At 39.9% G+C, this 22,903-nt stretch overlaps 1 protein-coding gene across 2 annotated transcripts; it reads left to right on the top strand.

Moving 5' to 3' along the window:
* Positions 1-2,746: 2,746 nt before the first annotated feature.
* LOC306975789 (pancreatic secretory granule membrane major glycoprotein GP2) lies at positions 2,747-22,130 on the top strand. 2 transcript variants are annotated; one of them, XM_079573541.1, is made up of 9 exons: positions 2,747-3,463; positions 4,762-4,850; positions 4,957-5,061; positions 14,351-14,511; positions 14,641-14,728; positions 18,780-18,874; positions 20,517-20,685; positions 21,710-21,824; positions 21,920-22,130. In XM_079573541.1, the coding sequence occupies exons 1-9, from the start codon at positions 3,376-3,378 to the stop codon at positions 22,096-22,098; spliced, it is 1,089 nt and encodes a 362-aa protein (XP_079429667.1). In that variant the 5' UTR covers positions 2,747-3,375; the 3' UTR covers positions 22,099-22,130. The 2 variants fall into 2 exon arrangements, with proteins under 2 accessions (XP_079429667.1, XP_079429666.1); XM_079573540.1 differs by having other exon boundaries at positions 2,751-3,463; positions 14,641-14,776.
* Positions 22,131-22,903: the final 773 nt, after the last annotated feature.

Raw genomic sequence — 22,903 nt, 5'->3', positions numbered from 1 at the left:
CTTAACTCACCATTTGCGATGTTTATTTTATGCCGTTTTGTCCGACAGCGAGCCGGAGATTTCCCGGAAATCACTACAACAGCGCGGATTGTCTTTCCCACATGTATTCATTCACAAATATCAACACGTTTGGTATCCATGTGTAGCACGAAAGGCGACCGAGATGATGTAAAGATGGGAGAAATATACAGGCGCATGCGTAGACGTTACAGAAGTTTACGAATCATTTTCTCAAGCATCTTGCAACAACATCTCCACTTTAGTCACTCCTACAGACTCCAAACTCTCCAGTCTTGGACTTCACAAGAGTTGGAAGTTTTATTTAGACAGATTTTTGCATATCTAGTTCTTGCGTGTGTTATTAAGGGGAAGGGAAGGGAATCTTATTTGTATAGCGCTTTTCATATGACACAAGTCACACCCAAAGCGCTTCACACATGAAAGGGAGGGGGTTCATTCACTCCATGCTGATGGTGGTAAGCTACATTTGCAGCCACAGTTTCCCCTGGGGCAGACTGACAGCAACCAACGGTCCCTCCAACCACCACCAACCACTCACACTCGAACCCCTGACCTTCCGATCATGAGACGACCTGCTCTACCATCTGCGCCCCCATTAAGCTTTAAACAAGGCAAAATTTGAATTTTTACAGCTCCTTTTACTTATGAATGGCTTTTTAAATAAGATCCAAAGTCCCCTCATTGTAACTAATGTATCAACAAAATAAAACCATGCATTTAAACCTGGCTCAATCCATTATTTAGATGATGTTGCTGAATGTACACAATGCTGTATGTAGATAATTTTGGCCTTATTTTTATATGAAAACATAAAATGACAGAAAACTACAATATTTTTTTTTCCGCTCATATTTATGTCAGTAATGTACAGAAGTTTCAAAGTGAAATCTCCAAATGCAATTATTTTCCTTATTCACTTGCCGTGTCTCAACTTAAAGGGATTATACCTGATTTTTGCATGTAGTGGAACGACGTTTGTTTTGTCCTCCTTCAGTTTCATGAACTTGCCGGCTGGTTTTCTAGCATTTCTGTGACAGTGATTCAGAAAGGTGACCCTGCAAGTTGTGAAATGTGCCCAGAAACTCGTCTCTGTAAAGAATTGTGATGCTACAGATATGTTGGAGATGTTGGGAATAAGTTTGTACCATAACTGACATTTTGATTCAGTGTCTTCCTCTTTCAATGTTATTAATAAAGAAAAAATCAGGTATAGGACCTTTAATACATGAAATACTACAGGTAGAAAAATGGTTTGTCGGATGCCCTCCATTCTCCTGCAGTCCAACTATTTCGTCATTAAACTTGATGTGTAGAAGTAGAAGTTACCTCAGCTAGTCACAGTGATGTCAGAGTTCAGGGGAGAGGGCATGTTAATGTGTTAATAAATTAAAACAGAGATGTTTTGTTTATTTCGATGTGCTATATCAAATGTTGTAACAGGCTGTTTATTAATGTTGCCGACTGGTGAACTCAATTATGAATTGATATGGTTTATTCATTTGTCGACGTTAAGAATGTTGTGAATTGTCAAGCAAGATGTTTGTTAATAAAATAACCTTTGTTTTTTCACGTAGCATCACAAGTTATTTTTAAATACAGGAAGATGACCGCACTTTTTCAACGGTCCATCTCTGTTGAGGTTTTTGCTTCGTGGTAAAAATAGGAAATGAGCCAAATCACTTCACAAAAGAGACTGACTTTTTAACGGTATTTTAACTATTAATCTGTACTGTTGTATTAATCCCAGTCACTTCACCTGCATGCTGAAGTCAAACCAACAGAACAACATCATGATAACAACCTATGGTCCCTAAACTCTATCCATAGAAGTCGCAAATAGAACCGGAGACAAAGGGCAGCCCTGACGGATTCCTGATTTTGTTCAAAGTAGACGTGTAGTTTCGACCTTTTTTTGTCCTGATTTCAACTGGGTTCTGTACTTGTTTAGTCCTAGTTAAGCCTTAGTTAATACATTTATCATTGTTTCAACTTAGATTTATGTTTTGCACCTGATATAGGCCCGGTTTAAACCTGATTTAGCCCTGGCTTTGTCTTTGATCTAGTTTGGCCACTGTAAACTATATGTCATTATTTTATTCAAAGTGATACATTAACTGTCTAAAACCTAATTTGGTTATTAAAGTCTACTTCTATGACTAAAGTCTGACTGATGAAAACAAGATAAAAACATCTGAACTTCCATTGATAGTTTGAAAGCACCTCATTATTAAAGGATCAAGTTTGTGCTCTTCCCTGAACTTCAACCTGGCCTAAAACTTTTATCAAAAGCCTAAAGGTGAAACTAATTAAAGACAAGAGTTAGACTCGTGTATCGCCCTATTACTAGTAAAATTCTCCTTCTCCAGACAGACCGTTGCTGCCCATTCATGCCTGCCTATAAACAATACCAAACAACCCACTTAACCACATGGACCTTGTCCCATTAGCAAGACAAAGCTCCTCATCGAATCACTCATAAAACCGCCAAAATAAAAAGGTGTCATCGGCCCCAGCGCTCGACTTTTACAGAATTTACGGCTTACAAATTGATGCCAAAAGCCACTGTTGGTACATGGGTGTTTGTAGCTCCAGTTTGTTTTACATATAAGTGAACATATCTTTAGTTAATCTGAAGCTTTGGCACTGTCTTTGAAAAGGATTGCAAATGTAAGTCAAATGATGCAGAGTTTTGTTTTCTTATTCCAACTTTGGACTTGAATTCATTATTTAGAGCTGATTTTGACTCGGCTTAAGCCTTGTTTGGACCCTTCTGAATACTAGTTTAGGCTCAAATCCAGTGTTATCAAGTGGTTTAGTTCTGATTTAGACCTAGAAGACACACATTTTATCCCTGGTATGGTCTTTAGCGCCACACACACGCTGTCCGTGAATAGCCCTTGACTCGTAACAAGCCTGTATTGACTCAATGGGATTCCCGCTCTCGTAAAGATTTTAAAATGTCCGGACAAAAGATGCACGTTACAAAGACGTAGCTGTATTTTGTTTTGGTCTTTCTCCGAGCATGGAAACCAAACCTAGCAGTTGTTTTTCTTAACCCAAACAGGCACAGTGATACGTAATATTGTCGGGCTCCCCTCTCTCCTTCCCATTCACGTGTGGAATCTCATTGTGTTGGCGCGGGACATCATTCAAGCTGATGTTTTAAGGCAAAGTAGGAGGCGCCCAATCCATTTCGGACTGGTAGACTAACTGGGAACTACGTCTTTGGGCTGACAGCTTCAAGTGACCACTGCGCTGGGAATTTGCAGGGAAAGGGCCAAAAGAGGTGGGGAAGAGAGGGGATCCTTTATTTTTTTTTGCAGGGGAACCGCGAGGATTGGGAAATATTGGAAGATGGGAGCTTTGGTGGTTGTGGGAGCTTGGATACTGCTGACCCTGAGGATGGCGTCTGCAGCCGTGTACTTGGAGATGGAGCAGGAGGGTGAGTCAAAATGTCAAAAAGAAAAAAATTGAAGTGGGTGGTTTTATATGGGGAATGTGGTTTGTGTTTCTCTGCTTTCATTGAAAAAAGAACATTAAACCCATTTGTTAATATTTGTATATGTACTGTATGTTTCTGGACCTATGTTTCTAGGGCTGGGACAAAATAATGTTTTGCAATATATCGCAATATGTCTTTATTGTGATTACACGCATCGTATTGGAAACCATGCATCAGTTCTGTAAAAAATTATGCTAATGTTTTTTTTTACCTCCGTTTTGGTGCTGATTGGTTTGAACAAAAAAGCTGGACTTTTAAAAATGCCTTTGCCATTTACACTTTGTTTTTCTCAATGCCAGACTCATTTATATTTAGTTAATACCTTTTGGAAACTGAACTTTTGCTCTCTTATTCGATTCCTTCAGGGTAAAGTGTTGGACTTAATCATAATGACAAATCATTACAAAACTCTTTGTGCATTAGAACTGTATTGCAATACATATCGTAGCAGCCCTCTGTATCGATATACGTATAGTATCGTGACTTAAGTGTATCGTCCCAGCCCTAATGCTTTCAGTAAAACTATTTAAAATACACAGCTGTATTTGGATCTACTTTACCTGTAACAGTCATAGATTTTCAACCAGCTTTTTTGCATGATAATGATAACTTTATATTCATATAATAGACTAAAATGCTGTTTATACTGTATATGGTGAAATATATTTTTTAATTTAGTCACTTAGTCACTTAGCACAGTGCACCTTTAAACTATAAAGTGTTATTTGAATTTATAACTTTTGATGTTTTTGGCTATATGGTTGCTATTAACAAATTGCAAATATTGCTGTTTAGGACGGTTGTAATATATTTCGTTTAATACAGTATATTGATCTTGCAAACCCTTTTTCCTTGAAGCCCCCCACCCCCTGTGCATGCGTTCAGGTCGCAAACCCCAACCAAAACCGCGGCAAATGTATCCGAACATAAATATAATCAAACAAATAAACTAAAATTGTGTCTTATGAACCTGTACTTCTTCATATTTTATTATTTTCATCAATTTAAGTTAGAAACAATTCCACTTGTGACCTGACCCTCTGTACAGACAAATCTCTGGACCTCTGCTAATGTTCTGAAATGCTTGTGATTCTAATTTATTGAATCACAATCCACAAAAAGTAGTGTGAAAGTGAAATTTCTCCTGTAGTTTTTAGGTGAGCGCTTATGTTGATGAGATTCAATCCTTGCTTTCCAAACTCCACAACAAGATCTCAGTCTGTTTTCATCTCCCCCAGAGCTGAATGAAACCGTCATTTGCACCAACGACCACATGGAGGTCCTCATCCCCAGCGCCTTCTTCCTCAACAAAGCTCCTCCGGTTTACGTACGTACGAAAAACCTATTTATTCTGTCGAGCGACGTCAGCGCCTCCTCCCTCTCTCGGCTGGTGGTTAAATGTCGTTCTGTCATTTTATCTTCTGTGTGTGTAGGTTTGGGATTTGCATCTGAATGACCCGGACTGTCGCGGCGTGGAGGTGGGAGACGACTACGTTTTCAGCATCAAGACCAACCTTTCGGACTGCGGCACCATCATGGTATGAAACTTACTGTCGTGCCAAGCCTTTGTTCAAGTGCAAAGGTGTGTCACATTTCTCTGATGAATTTCTCTATTGTGAGAGAAATAAAGGCTTAACTTCTATCAGCAATAAACCTCAATCTAAATGTCAGAGTTAGCATAATATAGACCCGTGGTTCATAACTCAAAAAACTAAATTCAATTCGATACTTTATTCGATCCTGAGGGGCAATTTCTGTACAGCCAGCAGGAACACACAAAAGTAACAACATACATATATAACAAATAGAAAGAATGTATTATTAAAACACTATTAAAAAGCAAGTAAGTCTGGAAAATACTGTACATCAAAAGGGTAAATACCTATAACTTATTTATGAACCGTGGGGATAAAAGAGTTCTTCACTCTATTGGCACTACACCTGGGCACACGATACTTCCTACCTGGGAGTGGGATGTTTCCAGCTCAACTAAAGGCATCCACATATGAGATTTAAATAATTTAGGTGCTCATCCAAATCCATTCCTTTATTTTCCACTGCCAAAGTAGAATTTTTCGTGTTGATTTGGTTGATTATAGGCCCACCTTGTGTGTCAAAACGCAGACTATAGTAGGACTTTGTGATCTTGCAGCTCCCCCTACATGTCCTAATGTGTAGAATGATCCCTGTTCGCCACAACTGCCTCTAAAATCCTGCACTGTCACTCAAAAAGATGTTAATTCGGGTCCAAAGTGCAGTCGCACGAGCTTAATATAGAAGCTGCAGTTACACATATGACCTGAGGTGGCAGCAGTGAGTATAAAATGGCCAACTTGCATCTAAGAACACAAGGCAGGGCAATGTAAACGAGGAAATGAATGTGAGGCTGACATCAGAGCACTGCTCTCTAGGAGTGGGAACCTCTGGGTACCTCACCACGATAACAATTATCTCATGATGCGCCGATACTGCGATAATTGATATATTGCACAAAAATTAAATACGATGAATCCCGATTAAAAAAATAATAATTTTAACATACCATGTGTTATCCATCACGTACATTTCTTTTCATGTGCTTTGCTACCCTTTTTTCTGTGTCTAAATGATCCCAGACTTTTCGATAAAGTCAATTATTAAGAGTTTAGTGGCACGACGGCGGCTAGTCAGCTATGTGTTAACTACCGACACTTGTACAGGTATTTTACAAGAAAGAAGCAAACAATACTTGAAAATACGACAAAATTACTTTCATAATTTTGCAGTTTATAAAGTTTTAGACAAATCTTCAATCTTGCCTTGTATGTTTCATGTCCGTGAGTTAGCACATAGCTGATTAGCCGGCGCCGTGATGTTAAACTCTTAATAGTGAAGTTAAACGCTAATAATACATCGGAGTTTTTATGTTGGATCCCGACATGTGACCGGGAGTGGGTGGGACTGTTGAGCTCTATTGACTGTGAAAACAGTGAAGCACTTCTGCCTCATTAATATGCATGACGTTGCTCATTAATATGCATGATATGTGTCAAAAGTATCAATATCACAATAATCGGTATCGTATCGTCCCGCAAAACATCGCGATATACCGGAAAATCGATATATTGTCACACTCCTACTGCTCTCAGAGCTGCTTGTAATAAACCACCTTTCCCCTCATTCCTCTGTTTGATATAATGTATGAAAACCTGCAACATTACACCACAATATTTTTGTATTGCATTTGCCCTGCTGCTTCCTGTATAAACCCTTTTTGTTCCATTTGATCATCATCTTTCATAATTGGGCTGGATGGGATAAAGCTTCAGAATGGACTCTTAAACTGGTCCGAGAGCGATGTTGTTTCTTCACATGAAAGATTTGAGAGTTTACGGCGGTAACTAATCAAACGCCGCACGTGAACTCTGACGTTTAGAAGGAACCCGGACAAAGATGGCGGCCCGGTGAACAACCCGCTCCTCTTGTAACTGCAACATAAAAAGCCCATCTCCGTAGATCATCCATTTTACGATGTTTGCCGTTGCCGTGGGAACCTCTGTCCTCGGGCCAAAAGACGAGAGGCCATTTAAGTCCATCGATGAGCGCAGCATTAAGGGGAATTTCTATGTTGGGAAATCGGAAATAGCTTGAATGCGGTAATGTGGTGTGTGCTCCAATGTCCTCTAGCACTGAAAACATATACAATAGGGTCCATTCTGTGGCCAAAGCGACCTCAGTGGGAGTTTCCTGGTTAAATAAAGGTTGAAAACAGTAAAAGAATCCAATAGATGTCAGGATTGTGTCGTCCTCGTATGACGCAGATCTCGACTGGGAACGAGCCTGGCATTTTTAGGATGTCGAGCGATGAGACGCACAGAGAAAGGCGGCCATTTTGAATTTTTCTGAATGGTCCGGGGGCGTGTTCAGTGTGTCAGCGATGAGAAGTGCCATTGTTGTGTTTTTTTTTACTCCCACAGACTTTATTCAAAACAGCGACAGCCGTAGTTTACATGGGAATGATTGTTTTTGTGCAGTGAAAGGGAAAGCAATAAATCATGGCTTAACATGTCTGGACTGCGGAAAAAGAAAAATAAGCCAAAACGACTGGATGTTAGAGTATTTTTATGTAGTTTGTAGTTTATGTAGTTTTTATGTAGTTTGGACTTTTTAGGTAAATTATTTGCCAGTTTGAAACCATTGAAGTCATTTAAGTCAACTAAGATAAGATAATACTTTATTAACCTCACAGTAAAGAAAAAAATTATAAAATAAATTGCAATTCACCATAGTTGCATTCTGTGTTGCAAAACCCAAACCCATTCAGAGAAGAAGGCTGTGAATGTCAATAATCCGGAAATGAAAAGACTTTGTCACCCCATCTCTCCTGCTACGGTTATATTAATCCATTATTCAGCCTGTAGGTCTACCATTATTGTTCCACCTGCAACAACACTGCAGCAAAAATCATAGGACTCCCCACACCAAACCTCAACGATGTAGCACCACAGCATATTCTATGTTATACCTATGGCCACATGCTATGGCTTGTTTGATGAGATTGATGAGACTCTAAGCTCTCCGTAGGTGAAAACCGCTTAATTCTACACTGCGTTCCAAATTATTATGCAAATGACATTTTTCTAAGATTTTCTAAATTGTCAACTCAAATGAGAGTCAGCATAATTTTCAAGTCTTTAACTGGTCGAGGATCATTTAAATGTGGTGGAAAAAATTTCCTAGAGATGACAGTATTTTTTTCAAAAATAAATATAGTAAAAACCTCAAAATCCACTGTTCCAAATTATTATGCAACTCATCGTTTCAATACATTTTAAAGCTTGTCATTAACTGAAAATGGTCATTTGTTGAATTTGCAGCATTAGGAGGTCATATATACTGAAATCAAAAGCTATTTCAATCAAAAAAATATTAACAGGTCAAGTTATATTTTACCATAGGAGCCCTTGTGTGATAGCAGCTTCAAAATTCTTAAATCCACTAAACTTGTGAGTTTTTGGACAGTTTCTGCTTGGATTTCTTTGCAGGATGTCAGAATAGCCTCCCAGAGCTGCTGTTTGGATGAAAACTGCCTCCCACCCTCATAGAAGTTTTTTTGTTGAGGCTCCAAAGGTTCTCAATAGGGTTGAGGTCAGGGGAGGATGGGGTCCACATCATGAGTTTCTCTCCTTTCATGCCCATAGCAGCCAGTGATGCAGAGGTATCCTTTACAGCAGGACATGGTGCGTTGTCATGCATGAAGAGGATTTTGTTCAGGAAAACACGGCTCTTCTTTTAGTAGCATAGAAGAAAGTTGTCAGTCAGAAACTCCACATATTTTTCAAAGGTCATTTTCACACCTTCAGGGAGCCTAAAAGGGCCTAATGGGCCCGACCAGCTCTCTCACCATGATTCTGGCCCAAAACATGACTCCGCCCCCTCTTTACTGACGTCACAGCCTTGTTGGGACATTGTGGCCATTCACCAACTATCCACTACTCCATTGATCTGACCATCCAGGGTTACACGGCCTCATCAGTGAACAAGACTGTTTGAAAATGAGTCCTCATGTATTTCTGAGCCACTGCAGCCTTTTCTGTTCATCAGCTTCAATTAACCGTTTAGGGGAGGCCCGGATAGAAGGTTTATGCACAACTGCAGCCTCTGGAGGGTCCTACACCTTGATGATCGGGAGACTCCAGAAGCACCAGCAGCTTCAAATACCTGTATGCTGCTTTGTGGCATCTGTTCTCTTAATCTGATGTGTTTGTCTGGCAGAAACCATCCATATTGTGCCTTTATCTGCACAAACTGGAGTGTGCTCTGAATCATCCACAAATCTCTTATCAGAACGATGATTATGCTTAATCTTTCATGAAATATCGAAGGTTTTCATACCTAGACCATGGCATTCAACTATTTCACGCTTTTCATCAGCTGAAAGACCCTTTTTCTTTACCATATTGCTTGAAAATGATGATCTGCATAATAAAGTGGAACACCCTTTTTTCAGTAGTTTTTCCCTTAACTGGGCTTAACCTGAAAACTAATCATCCCAGGTCTCTGAGATTAATGTCAGTGATTCATGGAGCCCCAAGACACGATACCATCCATGAGTTTCATAATTTTTTATTTTTTTTTTACCTTTTTGACACAAAGATCCAATTTGCATAATAATTTGGAACGCAGTGTAGGTGCCTCGGTTCCTGAGAAATCTAAACTAAACAGAGGTTAAGTTTGATCAAAATCACAGATTTTTTTTCTAGAAACGGAGATAATGCGTGTTTTATGAAACATTCTCCTTTCTGATTAACTCCTCTCTCCTCCTCTCTCCTCTCTGGACGGACACTAACGTTAAGGGAAGAGGCAAGTGCCTAAATATCTCAGTTTCAACAACAACATTGTTGATACGCTTTGAACTTTTTTATCGCGTGTGCATTCAAACAGCCTGGTTCTCGGATTGAAGACTTTATCAGGATGTTTCTCAATCGTCCTTGGACCGATTTTAACCATTTAAAAAACTCAGAGAAATGTTAAAATCTCAACTGTTTCGATCTTTCCATGGGAAGCCGCTCTGCTTTGTCAAACACGCTGCAGAGAGTGAGAGAGAAGTGTTGGGTTTACAGCTGTTCGCTGCGCAACACCACGCCCCCTCGGACTAAAAAAAAAAAAGAATGCAAAAATACATATGAAAAACAAGTTTTTCCGTTTTTGGCGCTCAATGTGTTAACGGTCGGGCCATTGGACGCATTGCACTCTCCATAGAACAGGGCTCCACACACCCCCTGCACGTTCACCTCACCCCTCTGCCCTCAGGACGGGGGTACAGGACGCTCGAAGGCTCGTTTTTAAAGGGCGCGCCGCTCTCCCCTCAGACATTGCACCTCTTAACGACAGGCCCCGCTGAGTTTACCCCATACTGTTTGTTCTCTGTTGTTCTGTCTGTCCTTTTGTCGAACATGCACTGTGTATGTGAAGAAGAATTTCCCACTGGGGACAATAAAATCTATGTCTGGAAGTTTTTGGCTGCGGACCAGAAGTTTTTTAAGTATCATCGATCTGATGATACGATCTATTCCAGTGTGAAAGGAGGATAAAAATGTGGGTTTTTTCCGCTCTGACCTCAGACTCTGCATTTCCACCTCATAGGAATGTCGTGTTTTTCCTGTAAAGCGACTAAAAGGTTAACGGGACTTTTGACAATGCGTCCGAGGTCCCGATCTCCGCCCGGTGCCGCGGCTTTACGAGCTTCAGCTTCAGTTTGGAGTCACTTCTGGTCAAAGGAATGTCCTTCTGTCAGTCTGCGCTTCACCTTGAACTTAGTGGGATTTTAAAGACCTTCACTTCATAGTTGGAGGTTAGGGTTGGCTGTTTGTAGTAGAGCGGCAAGATTAATTCGCAATTACAATGATTGCATATTAGCAACAAAACAAAAGGCTGCAGGGGAGGTTTGCGCCCCCTGTGGCTGAAACAGAAGCTATCGTCCATTGAAATGAATAGGCAGAGATTGTCTGAGATTGTTCTGATTTACATCTGAAAAGCATTTATTTGTTATATTTATCTGTCAGATGTTAAAAGGAGGCAAAGGAAGTGAGTTGTTGTTGTTTCAGATTATTAATGGAGAAGATGGTTAACGCCTTTAAAGCAATACTGAGTAACTTGTTCACCTTAGTAAATCCTTTTCCTAGTTCCTCTGGGGGTAATACAAGTGTTAATGGGATGATTTGAGGGTCTTTCATCTCCCCCTGGTGTCTCTGGTCTGAGAAACACAATTGTTACTTTCCTTCCTACGGGTCGGAGTCACCAATACACACCAATGGAATCACAAAGAAGAAGCTAGCAGGCTAACGGGCAAAGCTAGCTGCGGGCTAGCGCCACTTTAAAGGAGCTATACCTGATTTTACTTCTAGGATATGGAATGATAATTATTTTATCCTCCTTTAGTATATTGCAAACTCAAATGCTTGTAGGGAAAACAGTGCATCAAATAATAAACCATTTGTATCAATTTCATGAACTTCCAGGGTATTTTTGTGAAAATGACCCCGAAAAGTGACCCTGCAAGTTGTGAAATGTGCCTATAAACTTGTACCTGTAAAGAATTTGGATGCTACAAAGATGTTAGGATGTTATGAATGAGTTTGGACCACAATTAATATTTTAATTTAGTGGCTTCCCCTTTCATTTTTTACAATCAAAATATCAGGTATAGACCCTTTAAAGAGTATTTACAGCCAAGTTTGAGTGAAAAAAGTATTTCCATTGTGTATTTGGATGTATAATGTCCCTCTGTCCCTTCTTCTTTTCTATCAGTGTAGTATTTACTCTCACGCACAATTAATAAGTAAACACCTGTAGTTGCGCTTATGGCCTCTAGGGGCAACAGGTACTTAGTTCTGCTTTAACGGTGCATCATGCAACTTTTGATTCTTGTGCATAATTTATCTTTTTGTGACCCAGTGGCTGTTTGAGTGGTCACCATGGCACCTTTCCTTTCCATGACAGTGGTCTCTATGATGCTCCAGGATTTTGTAGGTTTTCTGGTGCGGGTCCATCAGCAGTGAAAACCTCAGTAAAGGTGCCATGCTGACCTTGGTCACTGAAAGGTCAAATACGCACAAATAATTGTTTCAGGGTTTTTTTTTCTCCATAAAAAGTTCCATAATGCATCTTTAAACTAAGCAGCTGAAACTCACTGTGATTATTACATGTCAATAACACTTGCTTATGTAACTTTTTCACTTGGTTGGTTCATAATGTAATTATAGCTACAGCTTTTTTTCTGTCCCTTGTATTTTGATCTTAAATAAAATTAAAGCAGCCTATGAAGTTTTCTAGATTGTAACATTGTAATCTCCTAGCTGCTATTGCTAACGTTAACGGAGCTTGGTATTATTAATTTAACCATAAAATGCCCCTTATAAAAACCCATTGCTCACCGATGTAACCTTTTCACTGCTTTCTCATACCGTGGGTTGTATTTACTCAGAGCCAGTAAAAGGCCTCCAGCTTGTATGTGGGTTTGGGGCATTCATTCTGCCCCCGGGACGACGGACCTGTCCCCCATCCGGTGCTGAGCCGGGCCCCGCCACTTCACCGGGACATGCTTTATAGTTTTAATCTACGTCAGAGGCCAGTTCGTACCTATGGAGCCGCATCACTCACTGTAGCATCACTCACTGTAGGCTAAAGAAGAGCGTTGACCTTAAGACTGGGAGAGTGGTTACATAAATGTCTCGCTGGTCATGCAACCATTTAAATGTTTCACAGTGTGCCTTTAAAATGAGTAGACAAACCAAAATCAGATCAACATATTTTGATTGATTGTATAGTATATGAATTTTACATAACCATTTAGATTTAGGGCATTACATTTACATTTTTTTTTTTAAACTGGAACTTTAACGGTACATGGTTTACAATACTGATACATAAACTATACTTTTTTCGATACCTTTACTATGCAGAAATGAACAAAAGCTTCTGCGCACCGTCTCACTCTTTAAGTCATTTTGGTTTTTAATACCTATACTCAGTGCTTAATTATTATTATTATTATTATTTTCAGGAACACTTTTGGTCTGATGTGATGGATTGGTGGAACAGGCCAAACCATTTGCCAGAACACTCTCATTAGACACCATTATATCAGATAGATCTTTTTCCGGATCCTCCTAAATATTTCCCGGATCCTTTACCCTGAAAAAAATTGAATTGGGGGAATGCGTTCCCCCAAACGGGGGATCAAATTAAGCACTGCCTATACTAAAATATTTCTCATCTAGAACCAGAAACAGAACAATAATATTAAAGCAGTACTAAGTAGCTCATGCCCCTGCAGGTGTCGTAGCAAGTTCCGTTTTTTTTAACTCTTTAATTGTCCATCAGAGTAAATACTACACTGACAGAAAAGACAAAGGGAGAGAGGGATACTGTGCATCCAGTTACACAATGGAGATCATTTTTGTCACTCAAACTTGGCTGTAAATATGGTTTAAAGTGGCGTTAGCCCGCTGCTAGCTTTGCCCATTAGCCTGTTAGCTTCTTCTTCGTGATTCCATTAGTGTGTATTGGGGCCTCCGGGTCGCTGCAGGAATTTGCATGTGTGGTTTTCTGGCCAGAGACACCAGGGGGAGATGAAAGACCCTCCAATCATCCCATCAACTCTTGTATTACCCCCAGAGGGACTACGGAAAGGATTTATGAGAAAACAAGTTACTTCGTTCCGCTTTAATTTATTCCATTAACATTTTTTTTCAAGTAACTTCCTTAAATGCTGTCCCTGGACAAACAGAATCAAAAATCTGTCTCTAAAGATATATATATGTTTTCATTTGCTTTTGATACTTTTGATACTATTTTTGTTTGTCCTATACTTATACAAGGACTGATAGTCTACTTTTGATGTTGGCTCCAATGCTTAGATATCAATATTCTATTCTCAGTTCATCCATCTTGAATCAAAACCCTAAAATGTTTTATGTTATAATGAACATTTTGGGGTGTTTGTTTGTTTCTTCTACCGCTGAACTGCTCCAAATCTGTCATTCCTGGATAATCTTGCAATAAAGTACACTACTGTGTCCTCTGCACATTCATGAACCCCCCACTGCGCTCAAACTGCATTTATTGTGCTGCCATCAACATGTTAGCAACAAATACAAGCTTATGTTTGCTATTCAAGATAGACATTTTCCACAGTTGCCTGTAGAGGGCGCCCAAATACATGACAAGATTTAAACCAATAAAGTCCTTAGTGATGAAAGTTTGTCAATGATTTTAAGATATAAAGTATTCAAAGTCAATACAGGCAAAAGCACAATCAATTTTGTCCGTTCTCTCTCTCCGTAGACCTCCGATGACTCTCACATAATGTTCATCAACACAGTCCAGAACAACCACTCAGGAATCATCACCCGGAACTACATCAACATCACCTTTGTGTGTCGATACCCGGTCAACTACATGGTCCAGCAGCCGAACGGAGAGAACATGATCCGGGTGGACGTCAGGTAAACCAGGACTGAACCCAGACTCAACCCAGACTCAACCCAGACTCAACCCAGACTGAACCAACTATTTCTATAAAAACAACTTGAAATGTTGTATAAGTATCATGGTCTTTCCCTTTTCTTCTCCAGGACCATCACCCTAAACACGGAGGATGGGAACTTCTCTGTGTCCATGCTGCTGTTTAAGGACGAGGCGTTTCAGGACCAGTGGATGACGGTCCCGTCTCTCACGCTGGACGACAACATTTATGTCAAAGTTTACATGGTAAAAAATACAGGGATGGCTCCATAGTAAGAACAAGCTTAAACCTAAGACCAGTCTTCTCATTTCAACTGAAAGGAGCTATACCTGATTTTACGTCTAGAAATGGAATGAAAGAGTTTGACTGTAGAGTTTGGGAATGTGATGTCATATCACTAAGCATTATGGCATTAGCCGCAATTGTAAACGAATGGAGGTTTTAAAAGTTAAAATACTGGGGTTATTGTTCACATTTAAACACTTGGACAACACAGTGAGTTAGATGTATTTACCAGCAGTAACTCAGCTGCTAACGGAGTTGTTCCACGGCTATTTTCTCAATTTTTATACTGTTTTTAGCTAATGATAGTCAATGGGAAATGTATGCTAACAGCTGCAAAGATGGTGGATCTTCATGGTAACTGTGGAATTTCCTGAACTCTATAAACGTGTCCATGTAAAGTATTTGGATGCTACAAATATGTTAAGAAAGTTACAGATGAATTTGTACAACTAATATTTCAATTTAGTAGCTTCCCCTTTCATTGTTTGCAATCAAAAGATCAGGTATAGGGCCTTTAATTTGGATATGGGCTGCACAGCATTAGTGAAACATAGTTCATATATATTTGAGCATAAATTGTTCACCAAATGTATCAAAACAAGAAGAGTAAGAGTCGGAAAATTATGACTATTTTTAAAGCAGTACTAAGTAACGTGTTTACCTTAATAAATCCGTTTCGTAGTCCCTGTGGGTGTAATACAAGTGTTTATAGGATGATTGGAGGGTCTTTCATCTCCCCCTGGTGTCTCTGGACAGAAAACCATGTTTGCAACTTGAGTGCCACCGTCCGGAGAAAGCAATACACACTAATGGAATCACGAAGAAGAAGCTAACATGCTAACGGGCAAAGCTAACTGCAGGCTAGCGTCACAAACAGTATTTACAGCCAAGTTTGAGTGAAAAAAAAATATTCCCATTGTATAATTGGATGCACAGTAACCCTCTCTCCCTTCGCCTTTCCTGTCAGCGTAGTATTTACTCCCCAAGACAATTAATAAGTTAAAAAATCGTAACTTGCTACGACACCTGCAGTTGCGCTTATGGCCTCTAGGGGGAAGAGTTACTTAGTACTGCTTTAAGTTGCCACACGTTTTTGTTTTAGGCTGTGTTGAGCAAAATTGTGCCAATTTCAGTAAAATTATTGTGATAATAGTTAATAATAACTAATAACTAATGGTGATACTGTATATTGTGCAGCCCTATAGTAAGTAGGTAAACGAAAATGGCCTGCATTTGTGAAAATCAGTAGTAATTGTAGTAGTGGCAGAGTAGAAAATGATTTTGTGAGGAGAATCACTTTTTCATTTATGCAAAAAACAATATTGTTATTTAATTTACCTCTAATTGAATAAGTATAGGTATAATAAAAAGATTTTTGAATTCTTCTTAAGGCAAGTAAGTGTAAAAATGGCAAAAGGTTTTATACCATTTTTACGGTTTATAAGTATGGTTTTATTTTGGTGACAACGATTTTTCAGTTATCGTTTTATAAGTTTTTGTTTTGGATCAAGCTCAATAAATCAGTCCGGGGTTAGAAAAATTCCTCTTTTGAGAAAATACCCCTGGAAGATACGAGTTCCCAAATCTTGTAAGAAATGTAGAAACCTATAATCAGTGCAATTATTAAACATCTTATTGCAAAGATTCGGTGAATAATTGCATATGCTAAGAATATGCAAGTAATGTTTGTGTCAAGATATGACCTCTTGGACATTCACCCATTTGGACCCCATAGTCAAAACAGTAGCATGACTCGGTCTATTCTGGGCCGAGGCTCAGCACACGTTACACAATCTGAAGCAACAGTGGCTCCTGGAATGTTCTCCGTCACGGTGCGCGTGAAACTGGAGCCTAATTTCAAAACCTCTTCACCATGTTTATTGTTTACCATTGCTTTAATTTTGGAAAGTACTGACTCACGGGTTCACTGTAGGGGTTGCAAGGCACTGAGCTGGGTTTTTTTTCAATAGTTGACTTGACCAAAAGCAAGATCGTTAGAAAGACCGAAAGTAAGACTGAAAGAAAGACCGAGACAGGCCCAGAGAAAGACCAAGAAAAATCGTAAGAGAGACGCAAAGACAGGAAGATAGTAAGAAACAATATAAGGAAGACCGAAAGAAAGAAAGAAAGATCGAGAAAGACCGTAAGAAAGACCGAAATAAAGACCAAAAGACCGAAAAAACAAACAAGCATAGAGAAAGGCCGAGAAAGACCATGAAAAAAATCGCAAGAGAGACCCAAAGAAAGACCGTAACAAAGAAAGACTGTAAGAAAGACCGAAAGTGAGAAACAACATAAGGAAGACCGAAAGAAAGAAAGACAGAAAGAAGAAAAATCGTAACAAAGACCCAAAGAAAAGAAGACAATAAGAAACAATGTACGGAAGACAGAAAGAAAGAAAGGCAGAGAAAGACTGCAAGAAAGATCGCAAGAGAGACTGAAAGAAAGGCCGAAATAAAGACCGTAAGAAAAACGGAAAGAAAGACCAAAAGACCGACAAAAAGACAGAGAGAAACGCAGAGAGAAAGACAGAGAAAGACCGTCAGAAAAATCGTACAAGACCCAAAGAAAGACCGTAAGAAAGAAAGGAAGACCATAAAGGAAGGGAAGGAAGGAAGGCCGAGAAAGGCTGTAAGAAAGATCGTAAGAGAGACCAAAAGAAAGACCAAAAGAAAGGCAGAAAGAAAAACAGAAAAACTGAAAGAAAGACAAAAAGTCAGAGCGAAAGACAGAGAAAGACCGTCAGAAAAATTGTACGAGACCCAAAGAAAGACCTAAAGAAAGAACGTAAGAAAGAAAGACCAAAAGAAAGGAAGACCATAAAGGAAGGAAGGAGGGAAGGAAGAAAGGCCAAGAAAGACTTTAAGAAAGACCAAAATAAAGACCGGGAAAAAAAACAGAGAGATACAACATAAAGAAGACTGAAAGAAAGAAAGAAAGAAAGAAAGAAAGAAAGAAAGAAAGAAAGAAAGAAAGAAGAAAAATCGTAAGAAAGACCCAAAGACCCAAAGAAAGGAAGACGGTAAGAAACAATGTACGGAAGACAGAAAGAAAGAAAGGCAGAGAAAGACTGCAAGAAAGATCGCAAGAGAGACTGAAAGAAAGGCCGAAATAAAGACCGTAAGAAAAACGGAAAGAAATACCAAAAGACCGACAAAAAGACAGAGAGAAACGCAGAGAGAAAGACCGAGAAAGACCGTCAGAAAAATCGTACAAGACCCAAAGAAAGACCGTAAGAAAGAAAGACTGTAAGAAAGACCGGAAAAAAAAAGGAAGACCGTAAAGGAAGGAAGGAAGGAAGGAGGGCAGAAAAAGACTGTAAGAAAGACAGAGAAAGACTGTAAGAAAGATCTTAAGAGCGACCCAAAGAAAGAAAGACCGTAAGAGAGACCAAAAGAATGGAAGACTGTAAAGGAAGGAAGGAAGGCCGAGAAAGACTGTAAGAAAGATCTTAAGAGAGACCCAAAGAAAGAAAGACCGAAAGAAAGAAATACTGTAGGAGAGACCCGAAGAAAGAAAGACCGTAAGAAAGAAAGACCGAAAGGAAGGAAGGATGGAAGGCAGAGAAAGACTGTAAAACAGATCTTAAGAGAGACCCCAAGAAAGTAAGACCCAAAGAAAGAAAGAAAGAAAGAAAGAGACTGTAAGAAAGACCGTAAGAAAGACAGATAGCTTCTTTGACAGGCTCAAACACACAACACACCCAAAAAAAAGGCTAATTTAAAAATAATATAACAAAAATGAAGACCAGCATGCATTTGTGGCTGTTTGTGATAAATGACTAGTTCCATGTGTTTCAAATGTTAAAATGACAATTCTTACACTGCAGCCACTACATTACCAAAGCTTTCAGTATTTATGTCGAGCGCTGTGCCAAGGGTTTGTTTACAGAACATCATGTATTGTTGGTCATGTGACTCATCCCTCTCCTGACCGTGTTCTCGTTGTTGTGTCGGGCTCCAGATTCCCGCTAACCTGATGCTGCGGATGGAGAGGTGCTGGGCCACTCCCACCAGCGACCCCTACAGCAACATCCAGTACAGCTTCATCAGAGACAGGTCTGTGCCAGCGGCAATGTTGTCAAATATGAGTTTAAGGGCTCTGTGCTTAGTTTCCCCAGCTGGGCCTGGAGTACATTTTGAAATATGAAGAGTAATGTCTCTGCTTCTCTAAACTGGGAAGTGGAGCTGGACTGTAAACAAAAATAGATATTATAACGATGCGTACATGTTCAGTGACAGATCCGGTTTCTTGTCCTGTGACTGTGCCGTTTCCCCACACTCATAAAGCCACCGCTCAGACTGTGATGTTGAAACGTGAAATCAGAGTTTGTTTCTATCCAGACTTCACTTAGTCATGTGACTCCTGTCTGAGAAAACAATTCACTTCATCTGCAGCTAGTCCCTCTCGCCACCGGGGGCAGCATTGGGATATATGAATCTATTGTTTGCAACTGGTTTTATTAGCATTGCTCACAACTTTTAGCTATTTATTTGTAGTGAGACGGTAGAAACTAGTCTCCCTGTGGTCTGTCACTGCATTAAAAGGGCACACTGCAAAAAGAAATCAAGTAGAGTTCTCTTGAAGTTAGTAGATATGCCTGTGATGAGCCTGTGTTCAATAATGACTTGCAAAATCGTGGCGCCAAGGACTTCCGGAGCCAGCCCCCACTACCTTATGGCTTCAGGAAGAAGTAGGTCACAATTAGTCCATTCTTAATTTACAGTCTATTGTAGCCACAGCTGTAAATCTGCTCTATTGTAAATTGACAAAAACTTGTGCGCATTTAAAACCGTAATAGAATACTATACTCTCAATCAAAAACAGAAGGTACACACTCATGTCTAATATATCTGGAATTGATCTCTATTATATTCTTAATTGTGTGATCTTTGAGCAGTCGGAAAAACCGTAAGAGAGACTGAAAGAAAGGAAGACTGTAAAGGAAGGAAGGAAGGCCGAGAAAGACTGAGAAAGGCTGAGAAAGACTGAGAAAGGCTGAGAAAGACTGTAAGAAAGATCTTAAGAGAGACCCAAAGAAAGAAAGACCGAAAGAAAGAAATACTGTAGGAGAGACCCGAAGAAAGGAAGACCGTAAGAAAGAAAGACCGAAAGGAAGGAAGGATGGAAGGCCGAGAAAGACTGTAAAAAAAGTCAGAGAAAGACTGTAAGACAGATCTTAAGAGAGACCCCAAGAAAGAAAGACCCAAAGAAAGAAAGAAAGACCCAGTGAAAGAAAGAAAGAAAGAAAGAAAGAAAGAAAGAAAGAAAGAAAGAAAGAAAGAAAGAAAGAAAGAAAGAAAGAAAGAAAGAAAGAAAGAAAGAAAGAAAGAAAGAAAGAAAGAAAGAAAGAAAGAAAGAAAGAAAGAAAGAAAGAAAGACCGATAGCTTCTTTGACAGGCTCAAGCACACAACACACCCAAAAAAATTAAAAACCGTAACAGAATACTATACTCTCAATCAAAAACAGAAGGTACACACTCATGTCTAATATATCTGGAATTGATCTCTATTATATTCTTAATTGTGTGATCTTTGAGCAGTAGGTCGTCGATCTATGCTCCTGAATAACCACTCTTCCATTGTCCTTTGCATTTAAAAATTACTGCTAACTGTTGATAACATCTCCCTCATTTGTGTCCGTCTGGACCTGTGAGAGATCTAACTGTCCCGTAGTAAAGCCGCCCCTCTGTCCTGTAGCTGCCCGGTGCTGTCCAGCGACCAGACCCTGAGCGTGCTAAGGAACGGCCAGGGTCCCGAGGCCTTGTTTCGGATCCAGATGTTTAAGTTCGTGGGCGGCTCCTACACAAACGTCTTCCTTCACTGCAACGTCCAGATCTGCCACAGCGGACCGGCCCTCTGTCAGCCGGTCAGTCCACTCATGCACCCCTATGCACTACTCCAAGGCCAAGACAAGCAGAGTCTCAATGGCAGGGCTTATTGTGTGTTCTTAATATAGACAGAGCTAAGTCAGCAGCACGTTGATGAGTTCTGAAACTGTGGTACTCGAGCTTCTTCAAGTAGTCTATTGCTACTTAAAGAATCTTTAAAGAATTTCCCCCTAAGCTCCTCCACTCCACTCTTCTTGCTTCTTCGCTGCACAGCTGTTTCAGTAAAGAGAAGGAAAGTCTGTGTCTCGTGTGGCTGTCGTGAAGCTATGGCAAGAGTTTTCATGGTCTCTGAGAGTCTTACGCGTCTCAAGCAGCTTTGGCAATGTTGCGAACACTATTTGTTGTCCTCAAGCTGTGAGACGTTTCTGTGACGTCCCTGCAATGTCTCCAAGACCTGTCGGATACCAAGGAGAACTCAAAGAGACTCCATACGATTCTTTGAGATCTCCTTAGTATCCGACAAGTCTCAGAAGTACTCCCTTTTCTTTCACAAAATCTACTAAGAGCAACTTATTTCAGCTTTGTTGTCAATGTTATGTTTTCCTGCTTATGTTAATGTTGAAAAAAAACAAAAACAATTATTATCTCCAAAAGAGAAATGTATTGTCTATATGTAAGCCTAGTAAAAATATGTAGAGCCTCAAATATATGTTGAAGTATATACATCATAGGCTTCATGAACACCCAGTTTTAACATAAAATATACTGCTATAACATATAATAATGAAGAGGTTGCTGAAATAAGTTACTGTTAGTGGTTTTTGTGAAAGAAAAAGCAGCACTTTGTGGTTGTTTTGCACAAGGGGGAGGCAAATCTTGACAAGGGTGCACATTTGGACATAACACCGGCACAGGAAGCCTCAACTACTGAGCTTTTTTTGCAATTCCTGTCAGAAAAGTTGCATTTCGTTATTTCTACAACATTGTGCGGCTCTATTTTCTGTGCTTTGGGGTTTTATGTGGGTAGAACGTGATAGCTAATCCTAACAAACTTCTGAACAGAACTGCTCCAGCGACGACGGGTTGATGAGGCTGAGGAGAGACGTCCCTCTGTCCCACACAGTCTCCTACGGGCCCATCAGACGAGTCCTGGACCAAAGCGAGAAAAACAATTCAAGTATGTGCTCTGTTTGCTTAGCATTAACCTGAAAATGTTTTGGACCACATTTTTTCTCTCTTCCTAAGAAAATTCGTTTTTTCTCTCTGGTTTAGACTCGAGCGCAGTGCCCCCGGTGGAGACTTTTGTCCTGGCGGGGCTGCTGGGCGTGTTGTTGTTGGTCACCGGAGTGTTCGGGCGGCTCTGGTTTCGCTCCCGGCGGTTTTACCCGACGTACGACGCTCAGCTCACCCTCTCCAACATCCACCGCCTCTCGGAAGAAGTCGCCTCGTGAAACCTGGAAAAACCAAAAACTGGAAAAAACGGCCCAGAGATTAACAAGAGTTGATTGAATTGTGCTGACTGTTTTTGTATAATAAGCTTTTCTCTGAATTAAACTGGTCTAATTAAGATTTTTGTCCCCTTCTTTTTAATACATTTGTGTTGACATGATTCGATTTGCTTGACCTCGCCCTTTTCCAGATCCATAATATTGGTCAAGAGTCTCGCTAGAGCAGTGGTTCTCAACTGGTACGGCTTCGAGACTCAACATAACCCCACGAGGACAGGCTGCGACCCAAATATTAATGCAACTGGTTATATTTTTCCCACAAATACCTTATTAGATACATCGCCATTGAAGCTTAAATTATCATTTTAAAGGAACAGGCCACCATTTTTACATACCGAAACATGTTCTTGCCTGAACTTAGACGAGCTGTCTGGTCTTTGTGCGTGCCCTCAGTCACGCAAAACGATCAATGATGTTGTTAGCATTTGGCCTCTTCCAATGTATTCCTATGGCTCCAAACAGGGTGAAGTTATAAGCGAAGACCAGACAGGTACGCATCAACTCGTCTAAGCTCAGGAACATATCTCAGTATGGAAAAATGTGACCAGTTTTTTATCTACTTACAATACTCAAGTAACATTTTCTCCAAGTACTTAATTACTTTTCGGTCATTACCTTTTACTTGTACTTCAGTCAAATTATTTTTAAGTAACGTTACATGACTCTACTCACCTCTGCTAAATACTGAAAGAAATGTTTTTTGAGAAAGACTTTCTAACCCACTGAAAATGGTTCGGCGACCCACTTT

The sequence above is a fragment of the Gobius niger genome, assembly GCF_951799975.1.
Source record: "Gobius niger genome assembly, chromosome: 16".
In the NCBI taxonomy this organism is placed as follows: domain Eukaryota; kingdom Metazoa; phylum Chordata; class Actinopteri; order Gobiiformes; family Gobiidae; genus Gobius; species Gobius niger.
The sequence above is the reverse complement of the archived record's forward strand: the minus strand, read 5'-3'. Positions and strand labels throughout refer to the sequence as shown.